This window comes from Lissotriton vulgaris, chromosome 4_1 (genome assembly GCF_964263255.1).
Source record: "Lissotriton vulgaris chromosome 4_1, aLisVul1.2, whole genome shotgun sequence".
NCBI classification, from domain to species: domain Eukaryota; kingdom Metazoa; phylum Chordata; class Amphibia; order Caudata; family Salamandridae; genus Lissotriton; species Lissotriton vulgaris.
In genome coordinates, this window is record NC_141691.1 from 955,516,438 (window position 1) to 955,538,427 (window position 21,990).

At 46.3% G+C, this 21,990-nt stretch overlaps 1 protein-coding gene across 1 annotated transcript in view; it reads left to right on the forward strand.

Moving 5' to 3' along the window:
• Positions 1-21,990, forward strand: part of LOC147722749 (cytochrome c oxidase subunit 4 isoform 1, mitochondrial-like) — a 370,649-nt gene that overhangs the window by 137,618 nt on the left and 211,041 nt on the right. Inside the window, exon 3 of the mRNA XM_086966886.1 lies at positions 19,084-19,254. Coding sequence (XP_086823012.1) covers positions 19,084-19,254 — 171 coding nt within the window. The remainder of the gene's footprint in view (positions 1-19,083; positions 19,255-21,990) is intronic.

Sequence of the window (21,990 nt, forward strand, 5' to 3'; positions counted from 1 at the left end):
TGGGCAAGCTCTCGGCATTGCGTGGCGGGGAAGTGGCTTAGACACTTTAGTGAGGCAGCGCTGCTCAGCAAAACAATTGAGAAAAGGGGGGTTCAGAAAAGGGGGTGGCATTGCGCGGAGGGGGGCGGGGGAGCGGCTTCCTTTGAAGCTCACTCATATTTTTTAATATGAAACATATTTTGTAAACAAAAAGTAACACAATATGCAAGATAAAGCATCATTATGTACTTCATTCAGGGGAGTGGCTTGACTTATCACCATGCTGGTTGCTCTCTACTAGAGCTCCACATTGTCAACCACCTTTTATTCTGCTAATCATCCCCTATGCCTGCCATTGCCTCTTGCCCAGCAGCTCCCTCATGATGGGAGGCTGGGGGTCTTACAACAAGGAACTTCCAATTAAATTAGATATTACAAACAGGTGTAAACCAATTATATCACATTTAGAGGAGAGTTCACATGAACTTTAGCACTGGTTAGCGGTGGTAAAGTGCTTAGAGTCCTAAAGCCAACAGAAGGAATTTAGCAAAAGAGGAGGAGAAAGGCAAAAAGTTTGGGGTGACCCTTCAGAGAGGGACATTTTCCAACACTGCTCCTGCCCACCCCTTCCCCGCTCTCTGCCCTACGCACAGACAAATCACTTCCGGAAATGGGTTAACCAATGGTCGTCAGTAGATGTGTGGAGATCCTTACACCCTCATAAGCGAGTCTATCTCTTCTACTCAGTAGGTCACAATTTTTATGTGTGCCTTGACTGCATCCTTTTTTCAACCTCCCTTCTAGATGTCATACACCAAGCTGATCATCTGCGCTGCTTAATTTCCACCCATGATGCACATGCTGTTGATTTGACATGGAGCTCTCCACTGCCTCTAGTGCCCTTGTGGTGGCTGCCCAGATAGAAGTTGGAGAGCCCTTCCTTCCAAGAGTTTCAGCACCAGTGAATTACCCAATATTTCTCAGACAACCAGGGCACAGTGTTACGCTAGGGCAACAGAGTCGGACGCCTTTAAGGTAGTCACCCGAGGACACTGACTACAAGAAATAATGGCTCTCAGAAAGATAGCTAATTCTGAATGCCAGACAGCTGACCTAGACAAATCAGTGGCTCTGGAGGCCTCCGGGAGAGATGCACTCACAGAGGACAAAACCCAATACGCGGCCCTCCTGGAGCAGCTGCTCTGCTTCAATTTCAAATCCTATGAGGCTAAGATGCACTGAGAGGGGGACCAATCTAGTTGACTTCTGGCATGGCTGATCCGCCAGGATTCCCACTTTGAGTCAATCCTTGAGATCACTTCACCCACAGAAACTGACCTCTATACCCAGCGCGATATTCTAGGTGCATTCTTCACCTACTACTCTGCTGCCAAACTGCAGAGAAGATTAAATTGTTACTATCAAGGACTACTCTTCTGCTTGTCACGCCTATTAGCAGAGACGACCCTTCGCAGACTGTGATGAACATCAATACTTAAACAAAAACACTGCTGCTCCTCAAAAATGCCCTTCATGAAGCATCACTTTTACTGTATCCTGCATGTGCAACACATTCAGCTGCTCCTCAAAAATGCCCAGATGAAGCATCACTTTTACTGTATCCTGCATGTGCAACACATTCAGTCCTGGCTTTCTAATCCAAAAAGTGCTTTTCATTTTGGGGCTTTTTTTTTCTTTACCACAATAGTAACAGGTTTGAAACTTCCAGCATGCAAAGTGCTGATGACTAAAACATGAGAGCAGGTGGAAGGTTTCACATGCCATGAGCCACTTGGCATCATACCCCCCCCACCAAATACCCAACCCCTAATGATAGATAGCAAGTTTGTTCCCTTAATTGAGACCTGTAGTTTGATCTCGGGAAAGAACACCTACTTGCCCAGCCCAATGTGACTCATAGTAAGGCTGGCTTTGCAAGATAGCGCTATGGACACCATCTGCACATTGCTGGGACGAGGGTGTGCTGCTGTGTGTCAGTCCTCCATTCAGGAGAATGTGTGTTTAACAATAACTTCATTGATGATGATCTGGATGGCATCTATGATCACACAATGTACCCTATTACCAACCTATTCAGTTATTCTTTTAATAACTTTTCTCCATTTACTGAGGGACTCTCCACCAATGGGTGTCTGCCACCAGGCCGCGCCTCAACGGCATGAAAACTCATAACCTTTGGACTTGATAACAGGTGATCAACAGCCACTCAGCTCTTTAATCTCTGCTCACAATTCACGCACACATCACCCACGTGCCATACATCCACCTCGAGGCTATGGCGCATATTTCTTTTTTCTATATATAGGTGAAGTAAACATTTTGAGTGACATTTGGCGCCGCACACGTGCGGTCTGGTTCATGGCGCACATAGCCATGGTTGCAGCGCACAGAGACCCTCCACTGCCGCACACAGAGGAAAAAAATTAGAGGGAACATTGCTTACAACGTGACGCATCTGGGAGATGCGTCACGTTGTAAAGCCCTGCGGCACATGTAGGCGTTCCTGCACAGGGGGGGGCCTCCCGGCGCAGGAACGCCTCCTAAAAGTGGCTGAGTGAAATTTACAAGATTTCACTCAGTCACTTTTAGGCCCATGCTTTGTCAAAACCCTGTGCCTGCTTGAAGCAAGCGTAAGGATTGACGCAGCATTAACTAGATAGGGCCCCCAGAGCATTGCTGGAGCTGCGTCGCACTTGCGACGCAACTCGAGCAATGCGCCACTTTTACGGCACAGATGCGTCACGCATCTGTGCCGTTTTTGCCCCATGGTGCGCCGCATTGTAAATGCGGCGCATCCATGATGGCGGAGCTGTGGTGCACAATAACTGGCGCATCCCTGCTGATTTGCAGGGATGCGCCAGTTATTGTAAATATGCCCCTACGAGTTTTCTCACACCACACTTTTCATGGCGGTGCGACCTCAATGAAGAGTGTGGGGGTGAGGAAGCAAAGGGAGCCCTACAGGACCGACTTGTGCTTCTGCGCCATGCGGTGCATGCAGGGGGGCACATGTTGTCTGACTGCAGCAGTCCATGCCGTGCACGTACTGATTTTAATGTTCCCATTGCGGTGCTTAATTCATAGGCACCACTGTGGGAACACCAATGAACCACCTGCCAGACAGGAGAAAACTTCTAATCTGGTGTGCAGTTCAATCACGAGTTTGGCGGAGCAGGGCAGTCCCACTCCCGCACCGCCAAACTCATATTATAGCCCTTAGAAAGATGAGGAATAGTATTTTCTTCCTTTAACACAAAAACCTAAACAAAATGTTTCTCACTCAATGCAATGTTTAGCTATTTTAACTACCCTTTTATATTAAACTTAACATAAATATCAATAACTGTCTCAAGTTTGTCTTCTTCACAATATATATCACAATATGGGTATTATAATGATCCATGTGCCCAGCAGACCGCATATACAGTACTGGGCTTCAAATTTTCTGATGGATACTTCTAACCAGAGATTCCTCACTTTTAGAATATCCCCCAGACTGGATCTGGAAGTGTTCACAGCAGTCATGTGAAGAATGTGCCCTCATGCATCCCGATTTGTTCTAAGTTGGGGACGAAGGCTCATTCCCGCTCAAGAGGCCAATCCTGCAACAGGTCCTCTTCACGGTTGAGGTCACCAAGTAACGGAAAGTCCAAGTCAAATCAGAAACACAGGAAGGCGAAGTGGGACTCTTCTCATCCTGCCACTCTCTACCTACAGAGAAGTGGAAAGGGCATCAAAGGGGCACTCAATCTTGATCCTGATTTCCGATTGAAGAGCCGATCCCACACTTGGTCTGGGTGGACCCTATGTTCCCCAGACCACTGGCAACACCATAGCAAGTTGAGACCTTTAGAGAGGCCATACTGTATATTTGTTGCACTCTTCTGGTTCCTTCTGGCAAGTCTTCAGGCCCCAGGTATCTGCAGAATCCTCCAGCAGGGTTACCACTAGCGGATCAGTCCTCTGCACCATCTGAGCCCTTGCGACCTGCCTCAGTGTCCACATCTACTCCAGTGCTGAGCACTATTCTGGCTTCAAGACTTGTATAGTCCGTTACTCATTGATGCTCATTGATGCAACTGAATGGCAACCTTGAGCTGTGTACCTTCATGTTCTTGCAGACTGACAGTCTTACCTGTGGTTGAAAGTCGGCCAAGAGCATTTTCAGGCTGCCATGCTCCCTTTCGACCTCACAAGTGCCCCTTTGGTGTTCACAAATGTGATGACGGCGGCCACTGCTCATCTTTGGAGGTTGAGGAAACCAGTTTTCTGTTACCTTGATGACCGGCTGTTGAAGACTGGTTCGCAACAGTCAGTTGTAGACCCCCTATATAAAAAAATGGGGAACCAAGAAGAATTTCCCAGAGGGGCTCATCCTCCAAGTTACATATATCCAACAAAAATAGAGCCCATCTTCCTAGTGTGTGCTAAACCTCCTTCAGGGTGATGAAAAGCAAAAGTCTTCTTTATAGAACCCTCACCCTCCAGGGGTGCCCCATGGTGGCATGCTTCATCATAAAGTTACTCCCATTCCGCCATGCAATGGTGCACGTTGCTACCTGTGAAATACAAGGGAGCACTGAGTGGTATGCTCTAGATGGTGGTAGAATAGAAGTTGGAGAGGTTTTCTAAGTGAAATTAAAAATACCTGCCTGATAGGAGAGCTATGCTTTATTCCATCCTCCACACGGTATGTTTAAAAAGGGAGAAGAGAGTAGAAAGTGTGGGTTTAATGACCCTTCTTTCTACATTTCTACATATTTCAAGCCACCCTTCCCAGTGGCTATCTTCGGGTCCAAGAAACTCACTCCCTGATTCCACTACTGATCAGATAGTATAATTAGCGCAAAGTGACTTCACACACTCTGCATGCTCAAAACATACTTTTCACCTACTTGCTGTTATTGTCGGTCTTGCCTGCAATATATTCAAAGAGAATTAGCTTGCCAATGTGTATGGCAGATTCAAGGGTAACAGAATGCTTCATACCAACAAGATAGGTAAAGCGCGCTGTGCAAAACAGGTTTTAAAACACCTCAAAGTGAATACAAGTATGTGTAGGCTAAAAAGGGTGCTTAATGAAGTGTTTAAGTGAGCACATCCATTAGGTATAGTGGTCATCCCTGTGACAACACACTTGACAAAACAAAAAACATGTATGAAAGGCCCTACATACATATAGAAAGCAAAAGGTTTGCTCCATAGGTCCTCAGGTGGCAAGGCGGGCTTATAGTCACACGCTGTGTGTATATAAATAAATAGGGGTAGTCAACATGAGCACCTATGCAATGTATTGTGCGTCCTTGCTCCATGCTGAAGAGCACTGGGTAACTAATCTGCACACCCAGGTTAAAGATGGCAGCGCCTGATGGAACTATTTCCTGGTTCTCGTCTGGCTGGCAAAGGCAATGTGCGGTGAAGAGCATGCAGAGAGCGCTTCATCATTTGAGAGGTGCCCGCTGAGACTAGCACCCTTTTACTGGCTAAGAAATGTAACAATAAATATTTTTTTTTTTAATGAAGATAATACATTCCCTACAAAGGAGAAAAATATAAGAACTAAAAATAATATAAATAAAGATAAGCAATTCTCTGGAGTGTATGCAGTACGTGTCCCAGAGACGGGGATAAAATTGGAAAGGGTTAAAAAGGGGTTTTGCAGAGGTTGTGGAGGGTGGGCTGTGGACCGCTGTAATTTGAATCCAGGACTGGCTTGTTTGCATTACATGAACACTTCACAATATGTCAAAAAACCTTTTACGAAAAGAAAAATTCCACAAGGGGGCTCTGGTTTTGTATGGGTGTCTTATATAGTGAAGTGGCCCTACAGGATGTTGTCATTTAGGCCCATGTTGAGGGTATTGAGTTTAAAAACCCATCTTTGCTCTCTCTCAGAGTGTCTTGTTTCACAGTTAGCTGTCTCATATATGTGTTCCAGAACCACACACTGGTAGTCTGAGACCGTGTGTTTTGTTTTAAATGTAGTGGCTAGACATCTTAGTTATTGCATGACCACACCTCAGGTTGCTATGGCGTTTCCCTATTCTGGTTTTCACCTTAAGAGTGGTCATCCCAATATAATGTAGGCTACACGGGCAGGTAATCTTGTACACTACCCTTGGTGTGTTGCAGTTAGTTAGGTTTCTCAATTCCCATGTAGGGTTATTGTTGAAAATAACTGATTTAGTAATCTAAGTTAGGTGGCACACATTACATCCACCACAAGGATAGTGACCGACTACTTTTGGGAATGCCCCCTGGGTTTGCCTGGTGTCCGTGGTTGCTTTTTGGAGACATGCGTGAGCTAAGGATTCCCTCAGACTTTTGCCTTACCTATGGGAAAACATATATTTGGGTAGATTTAAAGGGCCATATTCCGAATAAGCCAATGTTTAGTAATGATCTTTCTAACTGTCAGATGCTATGTTGAATGTTTAAGTCAAATTGGTCTTTCCTCCTTCTTCTTCTGTGGGGCATGAACTATCAAAGCATCCCTGTTATGGTTGCAGCCCCGTTTCATTGCCTTCTCCACTATTCTGGCTGGGTACTTTCTGGCCTTCAACTTAGTTGCTAAACCCAATGTTTGTGTCTCATAGTGACTGTCCGAGCAGTTTTGCCTTAACCTCAAAAATTGTCCAAAGGGGAGATTCTCCTTCATGTATCATGGATGGAACTGTCATGGAGGAACAAGCAGTTCTTGGCGGTCAGTTCCTCGTTTGTGGTTATTTTCAGGGTGCCCTGGACAGCAATGATGTTAAGGTCAGGAAAACGAATTCCTTTTTAGGTCTCGCTCGAGACCTATTGCAGCGGAGTTGCTTGTCAAGGGACATAGAGCTGGGCACGAGCGCCGATTGCACCTCGTGGACGCGCCCCCTGGCCCCTCCCCCCCAGCTGTGCACATCTCCTGTCCCGCAGGCAAACCAGCATTCAGTTTCACTGCTTACAGTGAGACAAGAGATGGCATGCTGTTCACACACACACATCCCCTCCCTCACTGCCCCCCAAGTCCACTCACCGGGCTCTCGGCAGTGGGTCAGTCTCGGCAGCAGGCAGACTCGGGGGTCGGGCGTGTCTTCTCCGGCGATGTTCAGCTTGCGTCGCTACAGCTGATGTGCACGCGCACGGCACTGCATCTCGTCTCGTGCTCCCACCACGCTGTTTCGCGCCCGGAGACACAGCACTTAACACACTGTCAAAGTAACATTGATTCCTACATAGCAATCTACAAATGTTTTTAAAAGCAAATGCATTATCAGGTTACAATGAGTGCCCATTTATCTGTATAGAAGCTTGGACTGATTGGCTCATGTAAGATTGCAGGACCTACTTTTTACGTTTTTTTCGGATGGTTCTGTCCTCGCGCCGCACCCAGCGACTTCAATAGGGTACGGGAGTAAGCGCGCGCAGGTGCTGGGAACGGCGGCCCGTGCACGCGGCTGTCAGTGTGCCGCTGCAGGCGGCGGCGTGAGGGCAGTTATTTACTTTTGACTGAGAGGGGTGGGCTCTTTCCTCCTGCCCCTCTCCTCCGCAGCGTTCCTTCTGGAACAAACGGTGCCTAAGGGAGAGAGCGAGAGGCTGTTGGAAGCTGCGTGGGAAGCCGAGCTCGTAGACGCCAACGCCCAGCGCTCCATCACCCCAAGCTTCCATGTCGCAGCTTTCGTAGCCCGAGCTTTTAGCTAACCTCGTGCATAAGAAGAGCTGCTGCCACCATGGGGTCAACTCAAACCAGCTGCTGCCCAGGTGCACCGGGGACTCGCAACTGGACGCCGCCGCCGGCCTCTGGCTGCGCTGGGACCAGGTGGGTACTTGCGCCAGGCTGTTACCGCGGACCGGGGCTCGTGCTGCAGGCTCGTTTTACATGCTGGGGCTGGTAATTCTGAATTTATTATACACGGACGTTAAGTAACGAGAGGCTGAAGCACGCCCATGGGGAACACCAGAGGTCTGTATAATTTGTCTACAGGTGTGCTTCTAGAATGATGAGTACAGGTACACAATTCATGTGCTGCATTGAATTTACAATTGTCTATCATTTTGTTGATTCGCTGTTGCACTATGACTAAAGCCAGGAGCTGACTCCTCACTGTTCTCTAACATTTTTCACAACTTTGAATGGCAGGATTTGCACTTAAAGGGCATGTTTTGCTGAGATTCCCGCTGCTTTACAATGTGTTTTACTGCAGTCCATTAAAGGCTGAGAACCAGGTTAATGGTCGGTGACTCAATATGCCCAGCAGCCAGATAAGCTCTCATTTACATGAATAGGAAACGAGCATGGCCTGCCTTTCCTAAAGCGTTGTAGTTCCTGTTGAATCCAGCGGGTGAGAGCATTCTTTCAGCCAGCATGGGACCTGCTATCAAACGACGTTTGCAAAACAAAGGCGGCCTCGGCCAGGCCTCTGATGGTCAGCCCCACCTCTCGACTAACAAGCATTGGCATAGCCAATAGGTCATGCCTTTGGGACCTTAAAGTATTTAGTTATGCAGCACAACATCCTTTGTGCAACAACATCAACTGTTGCATCGCTAAACACTTATAAGGTCCCAAAGGCAAGACCTATTGGCTATGCCAATGCTTGTTATTACTTTAATGTTTCAGTCAGGATTTGTGTGCGGGTGTCACACTCATGTATACATATATCTTTATTGACACTCACATTCATAAAGGCACCCAATCAAGCTGCTTATATTGAAACAAGGACTGGCAAAGCCAACAGGGCTGGCCACAATGGGGTACGGCATGGAGACTAGAGATGTGTGAAATTCGTGTAATTTGCTTTGGTGCAATTATGCAAGCCGTAGCATAGCTGTGTTCTGTTCACTCGTACTGTTTCCCCGCACTTAAACAAAATTGTTGTCACGAAGAGTGTATAGTGCCATTTCGGGAATTTTTTGAAATACGCATATTTAACAGTTACAGTAGATGAATTATAATTTCCGCATTCAACGACATTAAACACCGAGATAAAGTTAATTTTAACGTAAAGTCTAATTCTTTTGTATAAAGGTTGTTTTTCATTCCACTTTTTTTTATATCTGTTACCAAGGATCTGCAAACATTTTTATGTTTTAACAGTTTATCCGAATCGTCATTTATAATGAGACTGTCATTTGTAAATGTTATAATTAACCTTCAATAAACATGTTATCTACCAATAAAAGTTTAACAGCTGGATGGTAAAGCTAGTTGTCATAAACTTTAGATTGGTATTTGAGAAACTTTGTAATCTTGGGCCAGTCGCAACGAGGACTTGTGACAGCAAATAAAACAGTCGCCAAAACTGGAACGTAAAAAGGAGCATTCAGAGGCCAGGGATTCATAAGTTACAAAGTCCAGTCTACCAATAAATGATAGCCATCTCTCGTTGTTAACGTTTCGTTTTCCTGTTCTCAGGATAGGCAAAAAAAATATTTATATTTATGAATAAATTGGTATATTGACTGGACCAGTGAATTGTTGCTTCTTTCCGGAATCTCTGGTCGCATTCATCAATGTGTTGTAAACTTTTCATTTTAGATGTTTTGACACTTCTGTTACAGGCTTTGCATCTATTCCCTGCACTCAGCTTCTCTTCTCCTCTTTCTCTCATTTTGATCGCTTTCTTCTCTTTCGCTCATATTCCCCTTTTTGTGTTTAGGTCTCCGCCTAGCGAAGGCTGCGCTGGGGAGAACTGATGTTTTGCAGAGTGGGGCTTAAACCCGCCCCTCTTCTCCATTGGCTGGCTTCCTAAACGGAGGCCAGCGATTGGAGGAGAGGGGTCTCACTCTGTCCAAGCCCCGTCTTTTTGGGATTGAGGAGTGTGTTTTTTACGTTCTTTCTCTTTTCTTTCTCTCCTCTTCCCATTGGCTGGAATTTTACATTCCAGCCAATGGGAAGAGGAGAGAACGAAAAACACTCCCCTCAATTCCAAAAATGACGTGCGTTTCTCCGAGGCATTTCTTCTTCGCCTCGGAGAAACATAGTTGTGAAGAAGAGAAGCTGTAGCTCGGTACTTGGCTGCTTCTGCCTGGCGGAGCTCGCTGGCTTCTTGCAGGGGCCTGTGAACGGGCCAGTGAACAGGCCCTGCTGTTTCTGCGCCGCTGTTGGTGTCTGGTGAGCTGGGGGAGGGGTGAGGTGCTCCTGGCTGACTGCCCACGGCCCACGCTCCTTTCCCCCGGTGCTGCAGCCGCTCATCCTTCGAGCTGGCGGTGCTTCCTCAGTCTCCTGGTGCCTTTGAATCCATTCATCACAGTACTTTACACTGCATCTCGATCATGTCCACAGAATCCCTGAGATTCCTGAATCTCATATTCATTTATGGGCTTTAGGCAGAATGGAGATCCCTGAAGAGTGGAAGGGGGGTGGCTGTTCTGCAGGGAGTTGCAGGGAAGTGGCTCGTATTTTGCCTCTGCCGGGAAATAGGGGTTGTGGAAATGGCGAAGTTTCATGCAGCCGAATCGCACTGATTTACATCCAAATTCCGCAGGACTCTGCGGAATTCCGTTGTGTGAGGGGGGGTGGTCATTTGGCGCTATTTCCTTAGTGCTAAATGCACCCTCTCGTCCTCCATTTTTTTTTTTTTTTACGAAGGTGTATTTTGTACTATGAAAATAGCGCAGCCAAACATACCCTGGGGCATGCAATGGTTTCTCCACGTTGGAAGCCATTGCATACTTTTATCTCAGTGGCGGAATGTAATTAATCCGATTATTCCGAGTTAGAAGACTCCGCCGGTGGAATCCAAACCTCCCCCCAGGCCCCCTGCAAAGGTAGCGGGTTACAGCGACCACTGGCGGCGGAAAGAAGAAGCCACACTGCAGAATCCTGGGCCTTGTGTGAGAGGTGAAGTTTGGGCAGAGCTGTCGACGCGCCTGGCCGGGCTGCAGCTCTGACTGCCCCTGCCCTGTGTTGGAAATTGATCACCTGCGGGTCCTGTGCCCGCTGTGCCCGCCGGCGGGGCAGTGGGGGCACAGACAGCCTGCTGTGGGGGGAAAGCCCTGGAGTTCACGTGCCCCGGTCTTCAGGGGTGCCTCCTGGCCTCAGGGCTCTGTCTCTGAAGCCGGCTTGATTTTAGACCGTGTCATGTGCTATGTTTGTTTCTATCTGCTATGACACAAGACTTCCTGTCCCTTTATACGTGAGTCAGTGTGACTCAGTCGCCACGAGCCCCGTCAAAGGCGCTCTGTGTCGCTGGTTATTCTTCAGATATCGCCGAGCTGCATCATTTGGACTGGAAAAGAATTCAACTTTCACTCGTTGGCTGGGAAAAGGTGCAGTTGAACCGGTCTGGAGGCCCTGGTTGTGCTCGCCTGGGTCTCTCGAGTAGCGAGATGTCTGTGTTTGCTTCTGCGCAGCATCTTCCCTGATGTCACTGTGGGTACAGCATCCTGTGTTCAGGCTGTCGTTGAATCGGTGAGCAGATTTGGAAAAGCGCAGGACTGCAAAGCCAATTACTTCTAGACGTCCGCAGGATCTTTTTGTGCATTTAGTTAGTTTTCTTCATTTTTCTTCAGTGTCTGCACTGTCCAGGGTGTGGTCACTCTCCACACCTTGGGTGTTCTAAAGTGATTACTGCCTCTGTGGTCTCCTGTGCGTGTTTGTACACACACTGAGCCTTAGTGTTCCACTCTATTTTTAGGCACACATGAGACACTTTTTAAGGTCGTAAAAATGTCACACGTGAAAGAATAGCACCGTCCCACCAATATCTGTACCCCCTTACTTACAAAAATTCAACACCCCCATGTCCAATTTTTTTACTGTTGCTGCTCATGCACTGTGTGCTTCCACTTTAGCTGTTCACGAGGTGTGCGCCCCCTTCCTACCTGAAATGTATGCACCTATCCCAGTTGTTCATGCGCCTCTTCCCTCGTAGTGCTTGCTTTTCTACCCCCCCTGTTCCCTCGTTGTGCTTGCTTTTCTGCCCTCTGTTCCCTCGTTGTGATCGTTTTTTCTGGCCTCTGTTCCCTATGTGTTTGTGTGTGGCTCTGTGTGCGTGTGTGTGTGGCTCTCTGTGTGTGTGTGTGTGTGTGGCTCTGTGTGTGTGTGTGTATGGCTCTGTGTGTGTGTGTGTGTGTGTGTGTGTGTGTATGGCTCTCTGTGTGTGTGGCTGTGTGTGTGTGTGTGTGTGTGTGTGGGCGGCTCTGTGGGTATGTGTGTGTGGAGCTGTGTGTGTGGGGCTCTGTGTGTGTGTGTGGGGCTCTGTGTGTGTGGGGGGGGCTCTGTGTGTGTGGGGGGCTCTGTGTGTGTGTGTGGGTGCAAATGCAATAGGTCTCGCATTTGCGAGAGATTAAGCTATTGACATTGTAAATGACAATGCCATTTATTTATCGGTTTTCAAAACCAACACATAAATAAAAATGTTGTCATTTGCAATGCCAATAGCTCTAACTTTGGCAAAGGCGAGACCGTTGCATTGTAAATGCTTGTTACTTATAGTGTCTATGAACTTGAGGAATTCATTTTGTGTGTTCAACAAGCTCATGAAGTTATTTGCTGTCACCTCATTGACTTCCCATATGACCAGGACATCATCAATATACCTCTTCCAGAGTTTTATTTGATTCAGGAAGGGGTTTTTGGTACACATGATTTTTGGGGGTTTCCAGGTGGTGTACATAGATACCAGCAATACTGGGTGTAAAAGTACTCCCCGGCTGTTCCCATGCTTCTGTAGGAAGTGGGTCCCCTCAAACTCGAAAAAATGTGTAGTCAATGCACATTTGCATCATTCCATGACCACATTTCTGGGTGTATGGTAATCTCAGCCCACTTCAAAAAGGACCTCCTCTACTATCTAGTGCCTCTAGTTGGCGGAGGCTGATGTAGAGGCTTTTAATGTCAAGGCCCAGGAGTGGGTGGGATTCTGGGTTGAAATCTGTGTCACACAAGAGGCGTAATATATCCTTGGTGTTTTTTGGGTATGTTCTAGTGTTTTGTACTGTCTGAGAAATCTAGACCGGGGTTACAGGATTGAGCCAATCCCTGATGCGATGGGTCGGCGAGAGGGTTTTCCAAGTGTTTGTGGATCTTGGGAATGGTGTAGAAATAGGGTGCAATGGGTAATTCGTTAGTTAAGAAATCAACTTCCTTTTGTGATATCCATTCGTTGGCTAAAGCTTGTTCTGTCATGCTACCGATTTTCTTTTTAAGAAAATCAATGTAGTCTGTTTGTAGTCACTCATAGTTTTCCTCATCCATGAGAAGATGGAGACATTCTTTGCGATATGCCTCAGTTGATTGGAGGACTATGGAACATTTTTCAATATGTACCTCAGTCATTGGGACACGTACTGCACTACAGAGAAATACTTATCGTTATTTCTAATATTTTCATATTTATATATCATTTTTTTCTTTGTCGAGAATTTATAATATACAATTTTTATCACATTTTTATTGGTAGATTTCAGTCACTTTTAGCTAGTAGAATGGTGCCAGCCCCAGTGGGCACCTTTAAAATGAAGCTCTCCACACGTGCTCCACTGCACGTTGTCTTTGCCCAGCCCAATGAGCCCCAGGCAATTGTTCCATCTGGCGCCGCCATCTTTAACCTGAGTGCACAGACTAGTTGTCCAGCGCCGCTCAGCACAAAGCAAAGACTTGCAATACATGCACTTGCTCTTCAGCGATAACTTAAAAATAGAATGAACGGGGCAAGTCAGGTAATATTCAGGCCCGTTGTTATACTCTAAGGTTAATAAGCAGAGGAGACACCTTGATGCAGTAAGTAAGTCATAAGTGACTCTTGACCACATTGCAGGATGACTTTCTTACATGCTCATGTAGACTGCCCTTGTTTATATGCACACAGAGTATGACTATAGGCTTGCCTTGCCACCGGAGGACCTATGGAATTTATTTTGCTTTCTATATGTATGTAGTGTCTTTTCTACATGTTTTTTGTATTGTCAAGTGTGTTGCCACTAGGATGATCACTAGACCTAGTGGATGTGTTCACTTAAACACTTCATTGTATCCCTGTTAGCCTACACAGGCTTTTACTCCCCTTTACTCACTTTGAAGTGTTTTTCAAGCTGTTATGCACATTCGGCTTTACCTATCTTGTTGGTATGAAGAGTTCTGTTACCCTTGTATCTGCCATACACCAAGGCATGCAACTTCTCTCCTTATATATTACAGGTATGACATCAAGTAGGTGAAAAGTATTTTTTGAACATGCAGAGTGTGTGAATTTACTTTACAATAATTAAACTATCTGATCAGGAATGGACTCGGGGAGTGAGTTCCTTGGTCCTGAAGATAGCCACTCGGAAGGGTGGCTTGAAACATGTATACTTGTGGAGAGAAGGGTCATTAAACCCACACTTTCTACTCTTCTTCCTTTTTTAACTAGTACCGTCTGGAGGACAGAATAAAGGATAGCTCTCCTACCAGGCAGGTATTTTTAATTTCCCTTATAAAACCCCTCCAACTCCTATTCTACCACCATCTAGAGCGTACCACTCAATGCTCCTGCGTATTTCGCAGGTAGCAGCATGTTCTGATCTGTAGCGTAACGGGAGGGACCCTATGATGAAGCATGCCACCAAGGGGCAACCCTGGTGGGTGAAGGTTAAATAAAGAAAGCCCTGTGCTTTTGTCTCACCCTGTTGGAGGTTTAGCATGCAGTATGAAGACAGGCTCTTTTTTTTTTTAGATAGTTGTAGACCACCTCCAGACAACAGAGAACCTCCTGACATTGTTGGGGTTTTCGATCAACAAGCTGAAGTAACACCTGTCTCCTTTACAAAGACTGCCTTCTGTAGGATATGCCTTGTTCACTGTGTAGTTCAAGGCTTTCCCTCCACTGCTACAAGTCTACTATATTACGGCTATTATGCCAATGTTTCAGTATCGGTCCTTGATCTTGGTGAGAGCAGATCTGGGACTTCTTAGCTTGTTGGCTTTGTGCACCCTGCTCATCTGCTTAGCAAGGTGTCATATGCGGGCTCTGCAGTCAGATCTAGATTCTTAGTGGGCTCAGCACCAAGGAAACCTTGTGGATGTCATCGAGGTTCTGGAGGAGAAAGCACAAGATCTGCAGTGGTGGCTGCTTGACAGGAACCTGACCACATGCAGACCCCACTACCGTACCCACCCAGGGCTGATGGTGTTGATGGATATGTAACTGCAGTGTTGCTTCCGACAGTCAGAAGAACCTTGACAGGATCTATTTGCTTCTGTCAAGAGCATGAATTATCAAAACATCAGCAAGTTGGAGTTCCTCAGAACGCTTTCATTTACAGAGAAACTTAGGACTTTCCGCTTCTGCCTCTCCTGCCCGAGTTCTGAAGAAGATCAGGAACAACCAGCCCAAGTTATCCTAATGGCTTCTTATTGGGCCAGGGGAGTGCTGTACCTTGAACTTCATGGCATGAGCATATTTCCTCCGATCAGGCAAAATCTTTTGGAGGGACTCCTGTCGCAACAGCCGGGCAATGTTTTCTACCTGAACCACTTGTAACCTCAGCACTCCAAGCGTAAAGATTGAGCAACAGCAGTTGATAGTATTCATTTCAACATGAGGTAGTGGATATCATCCTCACTGCTAGGTGTCCCTCTACAAAGTCCATATTCACCAGGCCCTGAAACAAATTTGGCGCCTAGTGTGGAATGCACAACACAGACCCCTTAGAAGACAAACCTTCGCAAGTTTCATTATTTGTTTTGTCTTTTGCCATCAAGATCTTTCAGTGAGCACCATCAAAAGTTACTTGTGGCTTTTTTTGGCTTTTTTTAAAACTGTTTTTATTAGTATCAATAAAGTAAATATCATGGATACACAAGTTGTGAGGAACAATATATGACATTACAAAATTACATAGGTTGCAGAGTGAAGCAGCAAAAATTATAAGATTACCCTCAGTGAGGTTAATTATCCTATTTTTGGAGCAAGTCAGGGGGGAATCCAACTTCTACCTTTCTCTGGGCCTCGCCACTTTTGGGCTTTTTTGTGTTTGCAAGACCAACCATCCTTGCCCTTGTTGTGATGTGTTTATTAAAGATTTGGCACAGTTGCTACCTCCCAGTCTGTGATGCCACACTGGGATTTAAATTTGCTCCTGACCTTCCTCATGCACACCCTATTTGAGCCAAAACACAGCTGCTCATAGTGTCTTTCAACTCTCAAAATTGCCTTCCTCATCCCAATCACTTCAGTTTGTCACGTGAGTGAGCTCCTTGCTCTCATGGTGCAGCCTTTCAATGATACCATTTTTTCAGATAATCTGGTGTTCAGTACCCTGTGGCCTTTTTGTGACTCCTCTTCATATTGGGCAATCCTTCATCCTCCCAATATTCTTTGTTCTGCCTCACCCCTTGAAAGAGACAGAGAATCCTAATCAACTGGACCCTAGAAGAGCCATAAGCTTTTATATCAGTTGCACTAAAGATCATCAGGTCGACAACCAGTTTTTAATAGGGTTCTCAGTAGCAAGGAAAGGTAGCTCAGTGCAGAAAAGGACTGTGTCAAGGTAAATGTTCCTATGCATTAGGATCTGCTATGCACTGGCCAAGAGGCAGCCTCAGAAGAACTGAGAGTTCACTAGACTAGGGCCAGTAATGCTGCAAATGCTTTGGCATGAGTGCTTGTTCTTGACATCTGTCAGGCCGCAATATGGGTATTGGTACACAAGTTCAGGTAGCACTAGTACCTTGACAGCCAGGTTCGACGAGAAGGGCAATTCGCCTTTTTGTTTCTATAGTACCTTGGTCTGACTCTACTCCACAGACCCTCCACCATGGGATGTACTGCTTTGGTATCTATTCTAAAGATTAGGAATCTGAGTTCAGAAAAATCCATCAGAAGAATAAGTTACTTACCTTCTGTAAGGCTCTTTCTCTGTGGATTAGTCTCTTTTAGCCATCTAAAAAGGCCCCAAATTAGAGATCTGCACACTGGTACTAACAATTGTTTTGCTCTCCGTCTTGAGGGCGAGGAAAGCGTCAAGCAAGAAACTGATGTCGACACACAGGTGCAGATCCACTCTGTCACTTCCTGGGAGAAACAAGGCTAACCTGGAGGCACCCATTGCTACCTAGCAACATACAAGGGCACTTCTGTGCTAACGTCTGGATCCAGTCTGGCACCTGGGGATATTTTGAAGGTGAGAAATCTGCGGTTAGCTAGAGTATCCACCAGAAAGAGCATTTCCAAAGGTAAGAAACATGTTTCACAGGGTATTTTGGATAGTGCAGCACATTCCTTTCCGTTAGGTGCTGCAATTGTGTCTTTCTGCTATCAAGATGTTTTTCTACATAAAAATGCAGTAAAAGCTAGCCTGTCCTGCTAATTATGGAGGTATCACTAGTCTATAAACAGCGAGTTGACTAACTCCAACTACAGATAAATTCTGTTATATTTAGAAGAAGGTCTTCCAGGGTCTCAACATGTAGGTGAGAATATGCTACATGTATGACTTTGATAAAGAAAGTAGCATTTCCGTGATCATTTCAGTTTGCTTGTTTACAAAGAGGATAATACCTTAGATCAAACTTTTAAGGTGCCTGCCCTGAACTGCTCAGTCAAATCTGGCATTTTGTTTCCGTTGTTTTGTACCTAAGCATCCCATGAATATAAAGCGTGTATTAAAACATTCAGCATCCTTTGTAAGTTAAATGCAGTCCCTATTGAAAGCTGGTGTACCTTGAGTGGTCATGTCTCCAACATCATCCCAAGGAATAATGAGCTGCAAGTAACATCGGGCTACTAGCTCATCAATAGGGTCCAACGAACACTTCAGCTCTGTACCCAAAGAAATGTATCTTGCTCAGACTACCAGCAAAAGGAAAGAGCAGTGGTGGCTGCTTCTCAGGACTTTTAGGCTCCACCCCTCAAGTGACTGCCAACCTGAATAGTTAAGGAGACATTCACATTCCACTCTTTAGTGCCAAAGTGCAGTGCTATGCTGTCACTATCAGTTTCATATTGGTGTCTGTGACAGGACAGCACTAGAGCTCATGTGTAGGGTACAACATTAATGTCACCAGCTATCTAGATTGGTAATCCTTGTATCTCACTGCCTCAAATGTGAATTCAATTTATGGAGTAAAATTGTTCAGCCTCATGCTGGAAAAGAAGTCACTGGCCCTACCCTCTTCTACTTTGAATCCACCCTTTAATAGTGTTTCATAGGTTGGGGTGGTTTTAGCAAGGCCTGCTGACCCTACCCCTGCCCGGAATAAGATTGGAATGAGTAGGGTCTGAGGAGAAGTCTTGTCAGTATCAATGCCCTAGGGTGGATGCTAGAGGCCATGACAACACACATGCAGGCTCTGAGCTTCACTAGAAGGGAGCTAGACTAGAAATGCACGTGAGGAGTCTTCTTGTGGTGGGCACATGTGCTGCAGCTCCTGTGATGCACAATCAACATGAAAAATTGGTCTTGCCATGCCGCTGCAGCCAGCTTACCTTTGATGTCCTGAATACCCTTTAAAGGTGAGCTGGCACCAGTCAATCCAAGTCTTGGAGGCAATTGGAGAGCAAATTCTGTTCAAGACAAACATACTTATAAAATAGCCTTTTGCAGAGGCCTGGAAGCCTGCTGCTCCTGCCAATAGTCAAAAAGCAAGTTTAGCAGATGCACAGATTATGGTTATTTGATTTGTCTTCATTGATCAACAGAGAAACATAGCAGCAAGAAAGCTGGGTGTTCTGTCAAGGTAATTTCAACTTTTCATTTTCTCCTCTGCACATGACATGCTCAATAGCGTTTACATGATTACATAGAAAAACGATGTAATGGAATACCACAACTGAGAAACAATTTATTCTAAACGGTTTAATGAAAGTTTTCAGGAAGAATTTACCTTTTCATAGAAACTTACACGTAGAAAAATCTTTTTTTTCTAAGTTGGCTTCTACCTACCTTTTTTTTAAGGTGTAAATCAAAAGATTGCAGGTCATACTTTCAGAAAAGGTTTCAGAGGATATTGTTTCAGATTTTACCCTTTACATTGTCAAACAACTACTATGGAAGCTTTTAATTCGCTGGACCCTCACAATCCCTTAACACCATCCATCTCTGCCCCCTACAAATGCCTCCCGAGGTTTAAACTACACCCATCTCAACTACTTGTTTCCTGAAATTCTTGTCTTGCAGAGGTTCCCATGGCCACCTCAGTTGATTTTACTCAGCCGATGTACATTGAACGCCGTGACACGCCTTTGCCAGACGTCCGCTTTGTCCGGCAGCTGACATCAGAGCAAATTGCACTAAAGAAAAAGGAGACTGGCCCTTGGACTAAACTCAGCAAGGAGGAGAAGTTGGCCTGTGAGTACTAGACGTATAGTTACTTTATCAGTTAATGGCAAGCACTAATAGCATTGGTAGATGTTGCATGGTAAATAAAAAATCAAGAACAAGACAGACTTCTCTTAGCAGTATAAAAACAGCTCCTTACTGTCGCAGCAGGGAGAGCGATTGTACTCAACAAGAGGACAGACGCCCTTAATTTGCTGCTTCACAGGCGATAATTTTATACGCAGTCAGACAATACTGTTAACAAAAAAATTTACATTAAGTTGATTGGAATTTACACATTGGTTATGAAAAACATGAAGTTACCTGTGACCTTAAACTTTAACTTAATTCTCTACACACCCTTTATTGCAGTTCTAATAATGCTTCATAAACTAACCATTCTTCTACTCTTGAATGCATACATATTTGTGGTGAATGCATATTTATTTGTGTTGAATGTCTGTATTTGTGTGTGTGCTTTATCATTGTCCTCCTAAGATCTCTTATCAGATTCTGTGTGTTCTTGGCTAATTCAATCTCTTGCTCCTATTGCCTATTCATTTTTTAACCTATTGAAAACACAGAATACGTGCCAGTGTGTCTGTATGCTAAGGCTGGCCATAAATTAGCTCAAGCTTGTCAAACTTGAGTATGCCCTTAAGCTACAACCTTGCAGGTCATGTATTCTGCCTTCAAGTGAACTCTTCACCTCTTTCTCATCAGCACGAGTTTTTGGCCTGCATTGCTCTTTCAACACATATAGCTGTGTGATGCTCTCTACTGTTGTCTGCTGTTGTGCCGTGTTTTCATATTAAATTATTCAAGTACTGGTTCTAAACCTTGGACGACACATGGCACTAAGTGATATGTGTTGCACTGATCATCTACTACACATGTTGATGTCCTAACCGGAAACTTCCCTCCATCCTTCTAAAACTAATTAGATAGCACAATACACAACTTTTAGGGCCACAATAGCTGGCAACAAGGCTTCCAACAGTCCTAATATCCCGGATGGTAGAAAAGGAAACCACTTACTTAGCCTATTATCTGGGGCACCTCTTTCATCTATCATTTTCTTCTGTAAATTTTGCAACGTTTGTATAGCCTCTGAAAAAGTTCCATTGTCCGCACATTTTGCTAGTCTAAAAGTACAGCAAGCAGTTCCTATCTTAGCACATACCCCTCCTTGCATGGGTGTCATAAGGTCAAGTACATAACAGTGCTGCATTATCATCATTCGGATAGTGTTCAGCTCCTCCTTTATGGCATTAAATCCATCTTTTGTAGTGTTGATGCACTTGAGAAGTTTCCCTCAAGTTATCTTCAGCCATCGAGCTGTTGCCATAGACTGAACAAACAGCAAAATGCTTCCAAAGAACAGATGTGCATCATTAAACATCTCATGGGGTGTTCATGTGCTTGACTTGGTATCTTTTGGCGTGTTTCCCCTGGCTTTTTGCTTTCAGACCTCCTGGTTTAGACTCTGATTTTGCTGGTTTAGGTTCTCTGCACACTTTCTCACTGCTGTTCAGTGTTAAAATGCAAATGCTCCTATTGTAAAGGAAGGACGCCAGTTTGACACTTGCTGCCACGGACCATCTTCCAACAACTAGCGGAACCCGCTTCGCGGGTCCCGCGTCGCTGGAGAGCACTTACCGAGGCTGCAGTTCGTGTTGGGTGGCGAGTGTGTGACAGGGCTGCGAGCAGCAACCCGGACTCAGTTTCCCAGGAGTCCCGGGTTGCCCAGGCCGATTCCAGCTGGCCCGCTCTCCCTGACCACCCCGCCCAGCCCCACCTGCCTCATATTCCGCTGGGACTCCCATTTGCTCTGGGACTCGAAAGGACGCCAGTTTGACATTTGCTGCCACGGACCATCTTCCTACAACTAGCGGAACCCGCTTCGCGGGTCCCGCGTCGCTGGAGAGCACTTACCGAGGCTGCAGTTCGTGTTGGGCGGCGAGTGTGTGACAGGGCTGCGAGCAGCAACCCGGACTCAGTTTCCCAGGAGTCCCGGGTTGCCCAGGCCGATTCCAGCTGGCCCGCTCTCCCTGACCGCCCCGCCCAGCCCCACCTGCCTCATATTCCGCTGGGACTCCCATTTGCTCTGGGACTCGAAAGGACGCCAGTTTGACATTTGCTGCCACGGACCATCTTCCTACAACTAGCGGAACCCGCTTCGCGGGTCCCGCGTCGCTGGAGAGCACTTACCGAGGCTGCAGTTCGTGTTGGGCGGCGAGTGTGTGACAGGGCTGCGAGCAGCAACCCGGACTCAGTTTCCCAGGAGTCCCGGGTTGCCCAGGCCGATTCCAGCTGGCCCGCTCTCCCTGACCGCCCCGCCCAGCCCCACCTGCCTCATATTCCGCTGGGACTCCCATTTGCTCTGGGACTCGAAAGGACGCCAGTTTGACATTTGCTGCCACGGACCATCTTCCTACAACTAGCGGAACCCGCTTCGCGGGTCCCGCGTCGCTGGAGAGCACTTACCGAGGCTGCAGTTCGTGTTGGGCGGCGAGTGTGTGACAGGGCTGCGAGCAGCAACCCGAACTCAGTTTCCCAGGAGTCCCGGGTTGCCCAGGCCGATTCCAGCTGGCCCGCTCTCCCTGACCGCCCCGCCCAGCCCCACCTGCCTCATATTCTGCTGGGACTCCCATATAGCCTATAGTAGAGCTACTCTCCTCGTAGGCCCCTCCCATTCCCCCTCCGCTAGTATATATCCAGTTGAGTGTTCAGCAGCGCGGGAGAAGCCCGGGACAAGGGCGGGAC